Consider the following 18,288-nt stretch of genomic DNA (forward strand, 5'->3'; position numbering starts at 1 on the left):
ACGTCCTGGTTGCGTGGGTGCGCGTGTCACTATCACCCACACCTGTGCCCAAGGGTGTGCAGTGGGTGCCTGCATGGCATGCACGTCCTGGTTGCACGGGTGTGCACGTCTCCATTGCACACGCCTGTGCCCATTTGCACATGTGCAGCTGGGCACCTCTGGCACACGCATGCACCCACCCGTTGCAAGCTCGCACGTGCGCATTGCACTACCGTTGCACGCGCAGCACGTGCATACGTGTGCTCCCTGCCGCCCCCCCCCCCCGCCCCAGCCCGTCGAGGACGTCCTGGCGGTGCTCGGCGCTGCACAAACGCGGTGGGCGGGGGGGGGGGAAGGGGTGATGGTCAGTGCTCGCCGCGCATGCGCGCCGCGCCCCCACCACGGTGGCAGCGCCGTCGGCACGGCGCAGCACCCGCCCCTTAGCGACGGCGCGGCGAGCCAATGGCGGGAGGCGCCGGGCGGTGATTGGCAGGCGCGCGGGCGGTGCGGGGGCGGTGCGGCCCCGCCCCCTCCCGGCGCGGTCTCTTCACGGCGGCGGCGGAGGCTCCATTTTCTCCCGCTCCTGCGGCCCCGCAGCGCCCGGCTCGCCTCAGCCCCGGCCGGTAGAGAGAGACCCGAGAGACGCCTCCCCGCGCCCTGTGCTTCCCTTCCCCGCGCCGCCATGAATGAGGAGTACGACGTGATCGTGCTGGGCACCGGCCTCACGGTGAGGAGGAGCCGCCGCCGCCGCCCGCCTGGGCCTCAGGCCTGCCGCGGGCGGGCGGCCGCCGCCCTGCCCCGCCCCGCCGTCCCTGTTCCCCCCCCCCACTTCACCCCGGTGACTGGGTCCTGCCTGCGTCTGGCCCCCGTCCCCATCGCTCCTCCTGGGTGCTGATCCCTGCTCCAGCCGGGCGCCGGTGTCCTTTTGCCCATCTATCACCTGATTATCCTCCCCCAGCCCCCGCCCAGCCCCCGGCTGGGACACCGGGGTTCTGAGGCACCCCCCGCCTCAGGCGCCTGGGTCCCGCGTCCTCCTCTGGATGTCGTGGTCCCTTCCCCAATCTCTCACCTGGTTATCACCCCCACACCCTCCGCTCGGACCTTCGAGTCGTTTTCTTCATCTGTCACAGCATCATCGTAGTCCCCCGCCCCAGCTCCGGTTGAGGTGCCTGCGTTCCTGCTTCCCCCCCTCGCAACATATTACCCGGGGGTGCCTGGGTTTTGGTACCCGCGCCCCCTCCCCCGAGGTCCTTTCCCCCATTTCACCTAATTATCGTAGCACCCCCTATCACTAACACACGCACACAGCCCCGGCTTGAATCCCTTCCCCATCCTTCGACCGCCTGGGTCTTTACCCCCCAACCCTAACTAGACCCTGGCGCTGGGTTCTGGTTTTTTTATATGATTATAAGAGACCCCCAGGTTTGGATGTGTCCGGTTCTTGTTCCCCCCCTTCCCCCCCAGCCTCCTGGGTCCCCCCGAGCGCCCTGCGGGGCCGGGCCCTGCTCCCGTGAGGTGCCCGGTCCGGCGCTGCCCGTGGGAGGCCCCAGGAAATGCAGTTGTTTAGCGGAGGGAGGGCGGGGGACGACGGACAATAAAATGCCAAAGGGGATTTATTGCCGGCTTTTTAATTCCCCCCCCCCCCCCCCCCCCTTCACCGTCAGTCCCCTCAAGCCGAGGTGGCTGCAGGTCTATCGAGCCGTGCCCTGCTCGGAGCGGAGCCCGGCTTAGGGTGGAGGCAGACCTGGTTATCCACCCCCCACATCCCCGCTCCGCCTTTGCAGCCTTCGGCTCTCCATCCAGCCCTGACTGCAGCAGGAGGGGGATGGGGAGGCGGGCGAGCCCTGCATGCCTGTCAAATTTGTCTGATTTCTGTGCGCCCCCCCCCCCCCCCCCCCCCGAATCCTCTCCTGTGTTGTCGCTTCATCTTGGTCATCCCTGAGGAAAACTGACAGCTGATGGCACTTCGGGGTGCGGCAGAGGGAGGGGGATGAGCCGTGGTGGGGCTTTGTCCTATTGTGGAGGATGCAGCCCGCGCTGCGGGCTGCCGAGGGGAAAAAAAAATGGCAGTGCTGCTGCCTGTGAGGTTTGCTGGTGGAGATTTCTTCTGGTTTCTGCCTGTCTTCAAACTGGGGAGATGTCTGGGGCTACCGCTAGCTTATGCACTGCGGGTTTAGTAGGTGCTGAAGGGTGGATTGCAGGTTACAAATAAGAGGTATTGTTTGAAGAAGGGGGGAAGAAAATCCAATATGGTGGAGAGGAGGTTTTCTGCGCTGTTAAATAGCCTTTCCTGCTTTTGTTCCCCCTGTTAACGGGGAGAGGTGGCTAGACAAAGAGCTGTCTTTGGGGTTAGTCGTGAAGGATTTCCCCCACTTCCCCTGTTGATGGCAATTGTAAATAGAATACATGCGCTTCCTACTGTGGCTTTGGCGCTGTGATTGACGGGGCTGCCACAGTGGCGAAGGCATCATGTCTGCTGACACTGGACTGGGGCACGGATGCTTAAGGCAAATCTGGTTTATCATCCCCCTATTCTGAGTATGGGAATAATGGTAACAAAACCAGGATGTGGCACAAAGAAAATGTGCAGAGTGTGGGAGTGTCTTTCCAGCTGCTGCTGTAGGGTAAACCCAACTTTTCTGGTTGCTTTCATTCTTTTCTTTGAAGGCTCTTCCTTTGAGGTAGCAGGAATGACTTATGAGGTAAAAGCTTCTTCCCTTTGATAGGGAAAGCTGCAGTCTGTCCTAAAACCTGTCTCTGGCTCACCAAAGCAGGGACACAAGACTTTTGGAGAGGTGACATATAATGAGCTGCTGGTGAGGGGGCCTCTAATAGATTGAGCTCCATTAAAATGTTAATTTATGCTTTAGAGTGAACTGTGGTATCAAGTTGGTAAGCACCATGCTTAATCTCAAACTGACAAATGCCAATGTAAATTTGACAAAAGGCCTCTTGTGAAATAGCTTTTAAGACAAGCTAATGCTAATGATCAGCAGTTGAGTTAAAAGGAATAAATTAGGGCCGTATTTTAAGGTGCACTGACCGAACTCCAGAGCCTGAGAGTATGCTGGAGTGCTTATTTTGCTTCTGATGTGCAGGCTTTAGCTCTGAAATACCAATTAGAACAGGTTGGACTTCATCTCGACTTGAGCAGCTCGTGCAGAAAAGCAAGTATATGGAAACTAGAGGTCCTGGTGCAACCAGGATGTTACTGATCCTAAAATGCATGATGTTGGCTCAACCCTTGTGGCTGGCAAGTAGTGTCGGAGCAGAGCCTGAGTCGTTCAGGCTGGTCTACAGGACTCTCTGTAGCTGGAAGCTTGCTCCTCCAGCTTTGGTCTGTTACCAGTATTGGCAGAATCAGGCTTCTTATGGGAAAGGAACTGGAAAACGTGCTGTGTGAAACACGTTCAGTTGTCTCTTTCCTTTTCCAAAGAGTCTTAAACTGTCGTGAAACTTCTGATGATGTTTTCAAGCACCGTTTTCTTGAAGCTGGCCCTTGTAGAAATGGACTATGCTGTTGGGAGTTCCACCAGGCTACTGTTGTAGCTCAGTGAGTTTGTGTCTCTTCCCAGAAAAGCCCATCCTACACCTCAAGTACTGATCTTGATGCTGCCTGAAAAAAAGAGATTAAATGGGGGTTCTGTTTGCTAGGCACTAGAGCATTCTGCCTCTCTGCCAGGCTACCTGTTGGGTTGTCCCCATCTTGCGTCTTGTCCTATGAGAGCAACTGCATGACTTTGTCCTAGCATCCTTCACTAGGACTTGTACAAAGCCCATAAAATAGCTGTAATCCAGAGCATCTGGGAGAGGCAGTGAGTGGCTGCTGATCTGGAGGGTTTTTCCTTTCTCTTTCCAAAGTGCAAGTTCAGTTTTTCATTTAAAGAGAAAAAACATCATCAGAGCCTTTGTAAAAGAGCTACAAATACATCTGTTGCAGTGGTTGCGTCTGCAAGGCCACTGCTATGTAAGTGCGTGAGAGTGCATGCATAAATTCTACTTTTGATGGGTCTGACAGTGCAGCATGAATATTTCAGGTGTTAATCTCTTCTTCAACCAGTAAGGAAGAACTAAAGCAGCTTTAGGACTGGGATTACTGGTGCTCAAAATATTCAGTTTTTCCCTTATGTATGCTAATCAGAAACCCCATTGCAGTGCCAAGCTTGTAAAGATATGTCTTAGCAGTATGAGGAAAAATAATCCCAGCACATTTTAAATCCTGTATTACTGCTGATACAACAGCCTCAAACTTACTTGAAGTGTAATTAACTTCACAGCACTCATGCAAGAGCACTACGTTTCTCCTGATCCTTCTATGCATTGAGCAGTAGTAAAGTGTTGGGCCGTGTGTGCTAACTACGGGGTGGGTACTTGCCGAGCGCTGGTGGGCCTGGCTGGCCTAGCACAGGCGCTGGTAGGTATTTCAGCTACTGCATCCTGGAGGTGCTGGTGGGAATGGTTGGGGCTGGACTAGATGATCTCTAGAGGTCCTTTTCAAACCTGGCCATTCTGTGATTCCATGAATGGCTTCCCAAAGTTGCTCAGGTCTTAGTAGCTTTAAGATTCTTGGTTTAGGCTTGCTGTGTGCATAGTGCATTGCAGATTAGGCAGCATCTTTCTCCAGGCCTACTGCACAAACTCGTTTTTAATCTGATGCGGTAATCGGCAGGCTGGAGAACACCTAGTGTTTTTATTTCCAGACTTGTCTTTTCAGTTCACCTTAATTTACACCTCTCTGGAAATGGCTCAGTACTTGCTCACGGGGATGTTTGGGAGTAGGATGTTGTGCACTCTGACAGATATTTGTTATCTGCTTTCTGTGCTCCAGATGACATGGGTTATTTCACATGAATGTTGGGCATAATTAAACTATCCTGTATAGCCCTAGCAGATGAACACCATGTTTCTGCTGGGTTTTCACTTGTTGCAGGCCCCAATGTGCTGAACTAAGCTTCTTACCTGCCAGCTGCCTCACTGCATTAAAGCTATATAAATCCATCACAAAGATGCAGATTCACTTTCTATGGGAGCAGAGTAGCCAAACTCTGGTTCAGGATACATTTAATTGTACAGGCACAGACCTCATTGCTTAAAGAGCCTAAATAAAGAATATCAAAGTGACTGTGAGGATCAAGTGGAGTGTCGCTGTCCCTTGCATCATCCCCTGGTAGCTGAGGGGATTGCTCAAGTGCAGTGAGTAATTGCTTTTGCAGTTTGTATGGCTCAGCAGACCTTTGAGTCTTGCTTGCTGGAGTCTGGCACGGTAGATGTAGCCGGCGTATGTTAGAGGTGGAATAGCCTGGGCGATGGTAACGCGTTGTGTATAACTTCTTGCTCACCACAGCATGGCTCTGTCTTTCTAAGAAAGCTCTTGCTGTGCCAGAACCCATTCTTGAAGATGAAGGGATTTTGCTAAATGTTTTGCACAGAATCCTTCTCTCGGTGCTGTTAGATGGACCGACGCTGGCTCAAGTATCCATCGGTCTGTCTGAGCCTTTCAGAGCTGCCGCCCTACTTGGAGAAAATCCATGTAAACCTACTTGCTTCCCTCAATTCCTGCAGGCTTCTGCATGCAGAAGGTCTATTCGTGACCAGTTTGTGTGAGGGAAGAGCTGATGGTCTTCATCATCAGGGAAGAGCTAGCGTGGAAGCACCCATATTTCCAAGTTACCCCTTATTCCTATTTTTTTTTTTTCATGGATCTCTATTGGATGTGCTGTCTCTGTTTGAGGTACGCTGTTCTCTGTTTCTGTGCTCTCCGGAGATTTGAAGCAGCTGAGCTGCAGATGACATCGATTGCTCTTAAGACTTGCTCTGTCATTCATTCAGCAACACAACGTGAGTTCTTGGGAGCCGGGAGCCCATCATAACCTGAACTAGCTGAAGCAGTGGATTATAGTAGCACAGCCTGACTGTAATTTGCATGAAGATTGTGTTTGACCCTGCCTGGATACCTAGAGCTTTCTCAGCTGTGTCTTGGTGCCCTTTCTGCTGTCAGCAGTTTTATGCATTTACATGGTGTTGATGTTTATGGTATCGTCAGAAAGCCACAGATTTGAACTCTGACTCTTCCAATTTTTTATTTGCAGTCTCAACTGTTCCCAGCCCTCCCCTTATCAGTACGGGCTGTTTGTTTTCCTCGCTCCCTGACCCAAACAACACAATGGCATACCAAGCGGTTCCTAGACACAGACTCGCACACCAGTGGATGGGTATAGCCAGCGGTCAGCCAGCGCAGCCATCGAAAGGAATTGCTGAGCTGGGAGGATAAATCTATTGTGCATCTCGTATGTTTTATGACCATGCTGTTGTCTCATCAGCTGCAAAGGGAAGCAATGGTGAAAGGCCGGTCAGGATTTCAGTGCTCTGGGGCTCTGTGGGAGCTTGGGTGATGTAATGAATGTGTTAAATGAGCTTTGTATAAAACAGTATTTAATACCTCAATCCCCATATTGGTGTTTAATGGGTATGAAATAAGATTGAAAAGGTATTTAAGATCTCTCTTATCTTCTACTGGTACCCAAATTCACTCTGAGGGGATGCTGGCAATTTGGGCAGGCAACATGTTGAAGGGATCACTGGGAATCTCCTATTCTGAGAAGATAGAGCAAGAAACACTTTGAAATTTCCTTAGATGGAGGAAGGAAATCTGGTGGCATCTGGACCAAAGAATGTAGCTTCTACTGCTTTTACTGTAACTTTGTTCTTCTGTTTGATACTTATCTTGTTTTGAAATCATGGTTGGCTTCCTCATGGCTCAGCTATAGTATGGATGCTTGCAGTCCTGTACCACCACCTGGCAGAGCTGGTGAGCCAGGGTTTTGGAAGATGTTCCAGGGTGGATAAAATCACAGGGTAGAGCAAAGAATCAAACCAGAGCCCTCGTGTAGAGCTCTGTGAATTCAGTTTAACCGAGAAGATCATGCTGGCTAGTGCTGATGCACTTGGTGTGATAGTCCCACATTACACGTGGCAAATTATTAACATTTTAACTGACACCATAAAAGCCAACTGTACTTTCTCTTGTGCAGTTCCTCACTGTTGTATGGCTCACCATGCGCTGGAGTAGCGTCTTAGCACAGGGTTTGGTGCAGCCATGTCTGCTGTAAGTTTCTCTGCTTGCTTCAGCCTGTCTGGAAGAAGAGGAGGGGCCTTGCAGGACATGAGGGATCTGGAGTTCGTGGAGGATGGTATGGCATTGGAAAGAGCAGCTGATGGATCATGGAGAGGTTTTGTGAGAAGTACTGTGGCTAACTGTTCATGATCCCTGTTCGTGATCATGATCCGTGATCATGATCGTATCACAAGACCATGAAGACTTGTGGATGCCACGTTTGAAATTACCCACGACTTCAGAGATTAAACTCAGAGTGACCCATTCTTGCCATGCACTAGGCATGCAGCCCTAGCTTTGCTCTTCGGGGCCTTGGCTGAATTACCACGCCATCCTGGTGGGTAACAGGCTGGCTAGCAGTGCCTTGCTCTCTCAGAAGATTTGCCTGTTGCCACCTGGAAGTGCAAGAACAGCAAGTCCTTACGCCAGTTATGCCTGCCAACCTTCCACACACCTACAGATGTTGAGACACTTCAGAACAAAATAACCCCTCATGAAAGCTGCCTTTACTATGAGCTGGTCTTTGGCTGGTGAAATTGAAGATGATTTAAAAAGCTTCCTTTATACTGAGGATTTACCAGAGTTAGGATTTGCAAGTCAAGTAAATGATATACGGTGGGAGACTTTTTGCATTATAATTGTGGTTTGGCTGAGGGCGCTAACTGGTACCTGTGTTGGCCAGTGTTGCCATAACAGTTTGAACTAAGCCTCTCACATGCTGCAGCATGGGTGAGGTGACACACAAGGAGAGTCCTGAGTGCTCCGCCGGGTGAGATGCATGTGGAATAACCACAAAGGATCTCACAGAGACGTGGATCTTTGCCAGGAGGCCCAAGCCGCTGATTCTCTTGAATGAGCGACGACTCTGCTTCTAGGCAAGCAAATGTGCAGGGGTGGCATCTCTCAGCAGCTGGAGTGGGGTTTTACAGGCTAAATGGAAGATAATATGAGGTGTGGCCAGGACCTACAAATTAGATAATGTTGATGGTGAATCAAAACTCAATTGCAGATGTAATTCTGCCTTCAGAGAGAGTTGAGGCAGAGCAAGAAAAATCCATAAAACCTCCACGATAAGCAGTCCTAATCATGCAAGTATTCAAGTTTTTGTTAAGCTCTTTAGGTTGTGAATGCCAGAGCTGGTGACCAGTTTAGTTGCAAAGTTGTGTTTTAATGGGGATTTAGCTGTGCAAGTCCTTAGTTGGTTCTGCAAGCTACAACTTGTGGCCCTTTTCGGTTAGTTTCGGCCTCCTGGTGTTGCATTCAGACATAGCAGCTGATATGCTGCTCAAAGTAATCTCAGTGTTTTTAATCTCAGTGGGTACGTAGCAAGGATTGAAAAGTGTCTACTGAGATGATAAAGCTTCCAAAAGGATTTATTTATTCTTTATGCTACCTCTACTCTTTAAGAGTAGCTGTTGACTCTCTTGCATGTCACAGTGTGGCAAATATCAATGATTGAGGTTTGAGGAGGCTGACTGACATCCAGGTAAGATTCCATGTTCCTGCTGTCATCCGTAAACGAGGGCGCTGGCTCTCTGTGGACATCCTTAAATTGATAGCTATTGGTTTAGGAGCATACACTTTCCTAATCTGGCCCAAATGCATGAACTTCCCAGAAATATCCTCAGGAGAGCCCTGATAGGTAGTGCTTGTGTAGTTATAACATCTTGGTTAGCAGAGCAGCAAACCTAGTAAGGGGTTAATCTCTTTCAAATAAAAGTCTTTCAGTGTATGTGTCTTAATTCTGGACTAAAGGCAACTGGTGTGTTTGTTTTCAAAAGACTGTGCGGGTTCCTTCAAATCTAGGCATGCAGCAGGCTGTCTGAACATGCTTTTTGAGAAAGCATCATTAGGAGAAATGGAAGGAGGCTCAAATGCAGCTAACATGTTCCTTGCATCTGTTCATTTTCTCTCTTTGTAGGAATGCATCCTCTCTGGGATCATGTCAGTGAATGGAAAGAAAGTCCTTCACATGGATCGTAACTCTTACTATGGAGGGGAAAGCGCATCTATTACACCCCTGGAGGATGTAAGTACGAAGGCTGACACCCACCTATTGTCTCCTCCCCAGGCATATAAAAGGAGGCTTTATTTTGAGCTGTCCTAGGGGTGGATTTGAAGTAATTACTCTTAAGGGCTTCCTTTGAGTAAGGATGTTTTATGGCACTTCCACATCAGATAACAGTGAGGGAGAAACCAGTGTGTATGTTTATACTTGGTAGATAGCACTTGTTCTCTGTAGCTCCCAGTCGGGATTCAAGCATGCAGCACTTGAGCAATCATTCGGAGCTATAATGCCCGACAGCTAGATGTTAAAAAAACTCTTTGGCAAAATTGATACTGCTGCGCTTGCTGGCAAATGTTGGCCTAAGAAATGCTGTGTGCTATTAGTGCCTTGATGTTACGCTTGGTCCTTAGTCTGTGAGCACTTCCAACTGGATAGGCGCCATCTCATTTGGTTACTGCTTGCACCCTGTGATTGTGTATCCCTGAAGCTGTTAGCATGGCTGATTAATCAGATGTCAGGAAACTGCTGTTCTCCTTGCTGCTTACATCGGGGAATATGATTTAAATATACGGAGGAGCCTGCCCTCTCCTGAAGTACACGTTTTGATCAGATTACTTTTAGTTATGTTAAAACAGAATTTTGGTTCAGCAGGTCATAAATTCCCAAGCTTTAAGCCTTGGAAGAAAGACTGGATGAGCAAAATAATGCTGCCCAATTCTTACTGTAACGATTCACTGGATGTGCATTGTGTGTTGCATCAGCAATCAAATTGGAGCTAAAACGCTGGCCAAAAGCTTGCTGTGAAGAGCTTATGTTCAGCTGGGGAGATGTGGGGGTGGAAAGTGTGTACATGTGTGGGAGAAATTATACCCATAGATATTTCATCTGCTATAGTAAGTTTTGTGTTCTCTCCAAAGCTCTACAAAAGGTTTAATCTACCAGGAACTCCACCAGAATCTATGGGGCGAGGAAGAGACTGGAACGTGGACCTAATTCCAAAATTCCTTATGGCTAATGGTAAGTGATGCTGAGCTCCCAAATCTGCCTCGTAAGCTTAGCTGAGTTAGTGTTCAGTGCTCTAATAGAATAAACAGCCCTTCAGCTATCTCTTCATGAAACTGTTGAAGCATTAATCAAAGAGCTGTGGAAAGCTCACTTGAGCTGATCTGCATGCGTTTATGTAGAGGCACCACGGTTTCTGCCCTGTGACTCACTTTGGCTGTGGACCTTTCAGACCCTGAAAACGGCACCAGCTTGGAGTGTGCAGCAATGGCATGTCTGGAGTGTTTGAACTTCCATTTTCCAACGTCCTCTCTTCATGTGTTTGCATTTCTAGCCAGAGTTAATGCCATGAATTCGTGTGGTGTTACTCTTCCACTGTTTAGGAAGAAACAGTTGATTCCATGGTGACTGTTAATTCCCTTCGTCTCTGTTTTATGACTTACAGACTCTGTCACCCCTTACTGATGCTACAAATCCTTATTCTTTAATCTATGTATTCCAGTACTGGGACAGTTCTAGACCAAATCCACTATCAGTGAAGTGGTTATCAATACAGGCAAGTTCAGGGGCCAGTCCCTTTGCCAAATACCAACCACTTGCTGCTGGAATCTCTTGCTCCTGAAGCACGAGGGCATAGATGTACTGTAGGGCCAGTCTTGCTCAAGGTTAGTGCAGGGGAAGACTTGATAAATCCCAGTCAAGATTTGGTTACTGTAGTCTCGGCTTGCACAGGCTTTGTGGTGCATTTCTAGGGACAGCATCCTTCTGGGGATGTGACAGTGGGTAGGGACAGGTAAGTGAGCATATGTTGACACTAGCTGTGGGCAAGCCAGGGGCTAATTTGTGGTCAGTTGGCTGGACAACTAATAGGTTGTGCTAGATCTGAATAGTGAGGATGAGGAGCTGCTGTGATCCAAAACCATGACTTTGTCACGTTGAGTGCGCATTAACTACAGGGAGCAAAGAACAGCAGTGTACTGCAGCGGATTAACATGCTGCAGGATGGCTTTTACTCAGAGGACTGATGGAAACCACAGGAGTGACAAGGAAGCTGTTAATTGCCTGTAAGAAAGCCTTAAAACTGCCTCATAATGCACTAGTGGGTACCTGCCACACCCTGTGTGTTACACAAAGGTGTAAGAGCTGTGTGGGTTGAATGTGGTGTGTTTGCTTTGCTGCAAGAACTGTCTGCCTTGTAAGAAGCATAGTCCTCTTGGCTTCTGGCTGCTGACCAGCTGGTTGACTTGTGCCCAACCTCCTTTCCAGGTCAGTTGGTAAAGATGCTGCTCTACACAGAAGTCACTCGCTACTTAGACTTCAAGGTGATTGAGGGGAGCTTCGTCTACAAGGGAGGAAAGATCTACAAAGTTCCTTCTACTGAGGCAGAAGCCTTGGCATCCAGTGAGTAGTTGCACCTTTTGTTTCCTCCTGAGGCTGCTGTCTGTAAACAAAGGCAAAACAGGTCTCTGCCATCTGCATCTGGGAATATTTTGGAAAGAAAACTTGATGCTGTGTCTAGACACCATCTTGGTAACAAGCTGTGCTTAGCATAGGATTCTTCTGCATCTCATTTGACTTCAAATGCCACTTGCAGTGTGAGTCTTGGGCTTCCTGCACCTTGAGTTACTGTTTTCTTGGAGCTCACAAATGGAGCTGGTCAAGCTGCCTGTTCTATGGCTCTTCTGGTAAGAATATGGCAGTGTTTTACTTCCTCAGAGTGTTGTGTTTGGGAGTTGTGCTCCCAGCTGTGCCACAAATATTTAATGTTGGGTCCTTGTTGGATGGAATCGTGTGTCTGAAAAATGTCTCATTCATCAGCAGACAGACTGGAATGACGAAGGCACCTAGCTCAAATCTTAATTGTTTTCTACTTAAATTTTACTCTTCAGATAAAACTACTGATCATCCATAATAGGAGCTAGCAGAGGGCAGTCCATTAGCTTCTGGCGCAGGATGTATTAAGTAACATCTCTGAAGAGTCTTGTGATAAAGCAACTCCTGCGAATAAGGCTCCCAGTACGTGGCTTGTCTGTACATTGGAGTCTTCCTCATGGCAGATACTCCCATTTGTAGTGAAGTAATCGTTGTTCCTTCAATTTGGTCACATTGCTGTCTCCTAAGTGGACTCAAGGAGACTTATGCTGGTAGAAGTAGGAGGTGCCTTTGGTGCTGTCTCTGCCTTAGTGTTGCAGCAAGTCCAGTCTTGCTTCTCCAATTTGTAGAAAACTAAAGCACATAAATGGTGCTTTGTCCAATCTTGTGTTTGAAGTTTTGTCCCTCACAGCACTTGCTGGTTCCTTGGTGAGGCTGCAGGAGAGCCCAGCACTGCTTGCTTTGATGGAGCTTTGATCACCACACTTTGATGATGCTAAGTCTGGTTAGATGGCAAACACAGGTCTTCGCTTATGGAAGCTGAGGTTGGGCTTTACACTGGGCCAGGTGGAAACTGCTCTCCAGGCTTTTCCCCAGCTGGAAGTAGTATAGAAGCCTGGTCTCCAGCCATGCCTTGAGAAAAGTTGGCTGTACCACTCTTGAGGTCTGGTGCAGTGGGACAGCTGCCTGAGTGGTCTGGCATGGCAGATGTTGGTCTGCTTGAGCAGAGAGCCTTGGTTAGCCCTCAAGGCCAAACTCCTTGATATCAGGTGATGGTTGAAATGGTCAGCAGTTCTGACACGCTTCTGATACTCTGTGGAATGGAAAAGCCATCTAATAGCTATGCAAGTTCTGACAAAATACCTTGGTTTTAGGCTTAATGGGCTTGTTTGAGAAACGCCGGTTCAGGAAATTCCTAGTGTACGTTGCCAACTTCGATGAGAACGACCCCCGAACTTTCGAAGGTGTTGATCCCAAGAAGACCACTATGCGTGACGTGTATAAGAAGTTTGACCTGGGGCAGGATGTTATAGACTTCACAGGCCATGCCCTTGCGCTCTACAGGACTGACGAGTAAGTGCAGGTTCAGTTGCTCCCCCAAATCAGCTGGGGTGCTGGGTGCTTGCAGCACAGACTTTGGGGAGCCTGAGGGTAGGATGTCTCGTAAAGTGTGCCTGTCCCTTGGTGCTGCACGAATCTTAAAATGCTGGGCCCTGTGCTGATGGGATACTTAAACTTTGTGGGTTCTTGTGGTGAATGAAGCATTTCCTTCCTGAAAAAAACCCCTTGTGACACTAAGTGTTTCTAAAAGGGAACTTCCAGGGAAATACTTGCCAGGAGCAGCTGGAGGGCGGGGAAGGAAACTTCACAGGAAGGAAATGTTTTGCTCTTCAAGTGTATTCTGCTCAAAGTCTTGGTTTGTGAAACACTGCAAATGATGTAACTGCCCTCTCCAGCTATCTAGATCAACCATGCCAAGAAACAATCAACAGGATTAAGCTCTACAGTGAGTCGCTGGCTAGATATGGTAAAAGCCCGTACCTTTATCCCCTCTATGGCCTTGGAGAGCTGCCCCAGGGATTTGCAAGGTGAGAACCTGGTTTTGGACTCCAGTATTTCCTTAAACCTGCTGTGGCACCTGGTGGGGGATCAGATGTGTGGAGTCAAATGTTCAAGCTTCCAGAACATGATGCCACACAAAAATACTGTGGCTGTTAATGGTTTTTGTGCTGTCTTTAATGAGGAAGTGATTCCTCCATGTTTACTATGATTCCTGTTAGTGGCGGTAGTTCTGGGTTTGCTCAGAGATACTGATTGCTGCATCTTGTCTGTCCAAGAAGTCAGATTTGCCTACGTGGTGTAGCCTACAGCTCTTTATGCTGCAGGGCTGTCTGGGCTGTGCCAAGCAGGTTGTTTCTAGCAGGATGTAATTGTACCTGTAACTTCCTTCAAACACCAGCAGATGCCTTGCAGAAAGAACAGCAGACAGCATCTGCTGCAAAGATGTTTAAGTAGTCTGTTTTGAAGAGTTTTAAGTCTAATGTGGGGTTTGTCCAAGTGGAACAGAAACAAGGGGCTGGAAGGGCTGTTAAAAACCAAACACACACCTGTGGAACATGCTGAAGCAGCTTTACTCTTGCAGGTTAAGCGCTATATACGGAGGCACCTACATGCTGAACAAGCCCATTGAAGAGATTGTGATAGAAAATGGCAAAGTGGTTGGTGTGAAGTCTGAAGGGGAGGTATGGTACCTTCTGATTCTTTTCCTTACTCCCCACCCCATGTCTTGCCCCCCAAAATTGAGGCTGTCAGTCATGGATCTGAACAACTGCAGTAGAAAACCCCTTATGAAAGCCCTAGGACCAAAACTGCTTGGCTGGTGTTTTTCCCTTTGCCACCTTGCTTAAGACATGTTGGTATTTTTAGGATGAGGAGTTACAGTACAGTAGTCTACTCCAGGAGATGGAGTGACATCTCCATGGGATGGCAAGATTGTTTTCTGAATAAATCAGGCTAGTTAAACTGGAAGGGAGCTGTTGCATGTGTCTAACCTGGGTATGGAACCAGCTCTGCCACTGACATTGAATTTTAGCTGCTCAGACAGCTAGTAGGTGGCCTTTCTGCAGCTTCTCAACCTGGCAATGTAAAACTAGCAAGAGTGCTGCGAGCTGCTTGGAAGCTATACATGTGCTCCTGACTAGAGCAGGTGCTTTGCAGGACAGTTGCACACATGCTGGTAGGGTAACGTGTCCCTTCTGGGTAGGGGATGATAATCCATGCTATAGACTGATGTGCCCAAGTGCAGGCAGTCTGGAGGCCTCAGATTGGTCAAATATTAAACTATTACTGGAAAAAAATAAGCTCTAATGCAAACTGGTCAATTCTTACCTGTTTGGTTCAGCCTTAAAGTTACAGTCCTAGTCTGGAAGGACTGGACTCTGTAGGGGTTAGAGCTTAACTGTGTACTGAGTTACAGGGGCAGGATGTGACTGATCATGCAGCTGTATGTAGTCTTTTAAGAGTAATGTGTTGAGGTTTGGATTGCCCAAGTTGAAGCATGCTGCTGGCAGTGAACTAAGAACCCGAGGCAGGAACAGCTGCCTCACATTGCTCCTCGTTTTCCTCAAAATCAGCTTGTTTCTCGCCTCTGGCTGTGTCTGTGCACACCTCTGCGCAGTGGTCACTCCAGGTCCACCTGTCTCTGCAGGTTGCTCGCTGCAAACAGCTCATTTGTGACCCCAGCTATGTCTCAGACCGTGTAACGAAGGTCGGTCAAGTGATTCGGGTAATCTGCATCTTGAGCCACCCAATCAAGAATACAAATGATGCCAACTCGTGCCAGATCATCATTCCACAGAATCAGGTCAACCGAAAATCAGGTGTGTGGAGCACAGGGACTGCTGGGATGTGCACAGCTCTCGTGCACTTGGGTTGAGGCATAGTGGTCATTACATGGCCTGGTGCCAGATATGTGCTCCGATGGTCCGGTAAGATGTGAATCAAATGGGAAAATGCACTCACTGCCACTGCCGCAGTAGACTTCGTGTCCTTGCCCAGAAATCCTGTGGGCCCCAGTGAGGCTGCGCTCTCAAGCGGCACTGGGGCAGGTGGGAGAAGTTGGGGGTGACTGTGGTCAGACAGCTGTGTGCAGAACCCATGGAAGGAAGTGCGTGGGTGAGGAACACACGGGTGCTCTGGGAGGGGAGTGAGGGCTGCATGCGGGAGGGGAAATGCTTCCTCACCCTCCAACAGAGGGGTGGGCTGGCTGCTGGGGACCCTGCTGGCTTTCAGGAGCTGTCGTAGCCACAGGAAACTGAATTTTGGAGATCTCACAGGGCTGCCTGTGTCCAGGCCAAGAGACTGAGAGCACGTAGGACTGCAGGGCAAGGACGGAACTCCTTCCAGTGTGGTCTTAAACAGGACAAGGAGGTACAAACTGTTAGGGGACCAGGAAGAGGTGCATGAGTGTACAAGCTAGAGGAGGCTTTTGGGACAAGGCAGGCCTGACCTGAGCTCTTGGCTTGCCTGGCATGTACTGACCTGTAGCTGTGACGTGTTTCCCCAGATATCTACGTCTGCATGATCTCCTCTGCACACAATGTGGCAGCACAGGGGAAGTACATTGCCATTGCCAGCACTACTGTGGAAACTGCAGACCCGGAGAAGGAAATCAAGCCGGCCTTGGACCTTTTGGAGCCCATTGAGCAGAAGTAAGCCCTTGGCGAGCCCCTTCTCACCTCTCTGCTGTGAGCACTTAGGTCTGAGGGCAGAGGGGATCTGAAGGCCATTTGGCTGCAAAGAGGTGTTGAAATTCCGGATTTCCTCTGTACCTTGACTGCTTATGTGCTGGGCAGAATGCTGCCCTTTAATTCAGCCATTCTTGTACTGATACTGATGCTCAGCAATGCTGTAAAACTAATCTGAAGCTCTTTTTTTCTCCATCCAGGTTCGTTAGCATCAGTGACCTGTTTGCACCAACTGACTTGGGAACCGAAAGCCAGGTTAGTAAGCGCCAAGCTCGTGCTTGAGGCGGTGAGGCTCGAGGCTCCGTGCTAAACTGCCACTTCTCTTCCCAGATCTTCATTTCTCGCACCTATGACGCCACCACTCACTTTGAGACGACGTGCGATGACATCAAAGATATTTATAAGAGGATGATGGGATCAGAGTTTGACTTCGAAGAGATGAAACGCAAGAAAAATGATATCTATGGGGAGGAGGAGCAGCAGTAATGAGAATCTCTAATTAGGAGAAATTTAAATCGGCTAATATGAATATATAAGGAACTTAATGAACACTGTATGAAATTCAATATTGTAAGGCCTGCTTTTGTAATCCCATCTCTGAGAGATTGAAGAGTACTGCACTGGTAATGTTCCCCTTTTGGATATCATGTGTTAATTATTTCATTCTAGTAGGGCTGCTGTCCAGAATCTGGCAAATTACTGACTGATTTAATGACTAACCTTGTAAGCAAAAGGCAGACTGAATTTTTTTTTTATTGCAGATGTAGACGTTGGTGCAGATTTGAAATAACTCATTGACAGCTGTGTCTTACCTTGTATTTTTAATCATTTGTAAACATCTTTCACAATTATGTGCTTCTGGTGAGCTAGTAGATGTGACGGTTGTCACTCAAACCTGATATCAAGGAAAATAGAAACTGAGCACTCCATTATTGTGGACAGCATCCCTAAAGTATTTCCCATCAATCTAACTTTGTGGCAAGTTGTATTATGGACAAAGCCCACATCTATTGTAGCAGCAAATGTTGGCTTAGTTCTGGGCACAGAACTTAACCTCCACTTAAGCTTCTAAAACTGTTTACATCGGTTGGGACACAGCTGTGCCTAAGGCTCCTTTGTGTTTTAATCTTAATAAAATTGAGAGAACAAATTACAGAGCAGGCAAGATGTGGAAGTATTTTCTGTACCCTGGTGGCTTCTTGGATGGACCAAACAGCACTGCGGTATCGGTATGACAGAGCCTGTGCTTCTCGTGTCTCCTGAAGGCTCCAAATGATTTCTGTACTGCGAAGTAAAGCCAAATTCTGGAAACCAGTCCTGTGCTCTGGTCTGATTCACTTCAGTTGTACGAGCAGCATCTCCTTACCGAGATCCCATGGATCTCTGCCCGCCAGGGTTGAAACGTGAGTGGTGCAGAGCATTTCCTACTGGAAAACGGTCTCAGACTTCCTTAGCTGGGCTTCCCAGACCCTGCTGCTCCAGCTGCTCTCAGGGCTGCTTTTGGCAGGGGAGAAGGTGCCACAGCACAAGGCCTGTCACTGTCTCTCAAGTGGTCGGTAGGTGCAAGTGTTGCTCCCCTCAGCCGCCCCCTAGTGCCTGCCTCCAGAAATAGCACTTGCTTGAAGCAGCAGTAAATAATTCTTGCTCTTATGGTTCCTCTACAGGGCGTTGAGATCTCTATGAATAAGAGATGCTCCTCTTTGGAGTGAGCCTTACTGATCACCTGGCTTGGATCTTGCGGCCTGAAGCAATCCTGCTGTTGGGCAGCAGGTGTGCAGCAAGGAGCAGGGCTTATGTTTGTACACAGCAATGCCAGGACCAGGAAAGATGAGAAAATGCCTTGGAACAGCTTTCTCCTGCTCTCAGCTGCCATGCTTGGCCAGGTAGAGACACTGGTAAAGGGTTCATCCTTCCCTTGAGCTGTAGCCATGCTGCTGTCATGCTGCTGCTGAAGAGGAACTGGGTCTTTGACCACATCTCCTTCACAACATGGTGCTGCACTAAACTTGGCTGTGGCTGCCCCTTTCCTTCCCCACTCCTGGCGCTTAATGGCTTTTGGCACTTCC

The 18,288-nt window shown here is 48.8% G+C and overlaps 1 protein-coding gene across 1 annotated transcript; it reads left to right on the forward strand.

The window, feature by feature from the left end:
* Positions 1–507: 507 nt before the first annotated feature.
* GDI2 (GDP dissociation inhibitor 2) lies at positions 508–17,536 on the forward strand. Its single transcript, XM_056342116.1, has 11 exons — positions 508–706; positions 9,015–9,122; positions 10,019–10,118; positions 11,370–11,504; positions 12,851–13,049; positions 13,433–13,564; positions 14,119–14,218; positions 15,184–15,355; positions 16,042–16,186; positions 16,423–16,477; positions 16,553–17,536. Exons 1-11 carry the CDS (start codon positions 662–664, stop codon positions 16,706–16,708), a joined length of 1,347 nt encoding a protein of 448 aa, XP_056198091.1. The 5' UTR covers positions 508–661; the 3' UTR covers positions 16,709–17,536.
* The last annotated feature ends 752 nt before the right edge of the window (positions 17,537–18,288 follow it).

Source organism: Falco biarmicus, chromosome 5 (genome assembly GCF_023638135.1).
Source record: "Falco biarmicus isolate bFalBia1 chromosome 5, bFalBia1.pri, whole genome shotgun sequence".
NCBI lineage: Eukaryota > Metazoa > Chordata > Aves > Falconiformes > Falconidae > Falco > Falco biarmicus.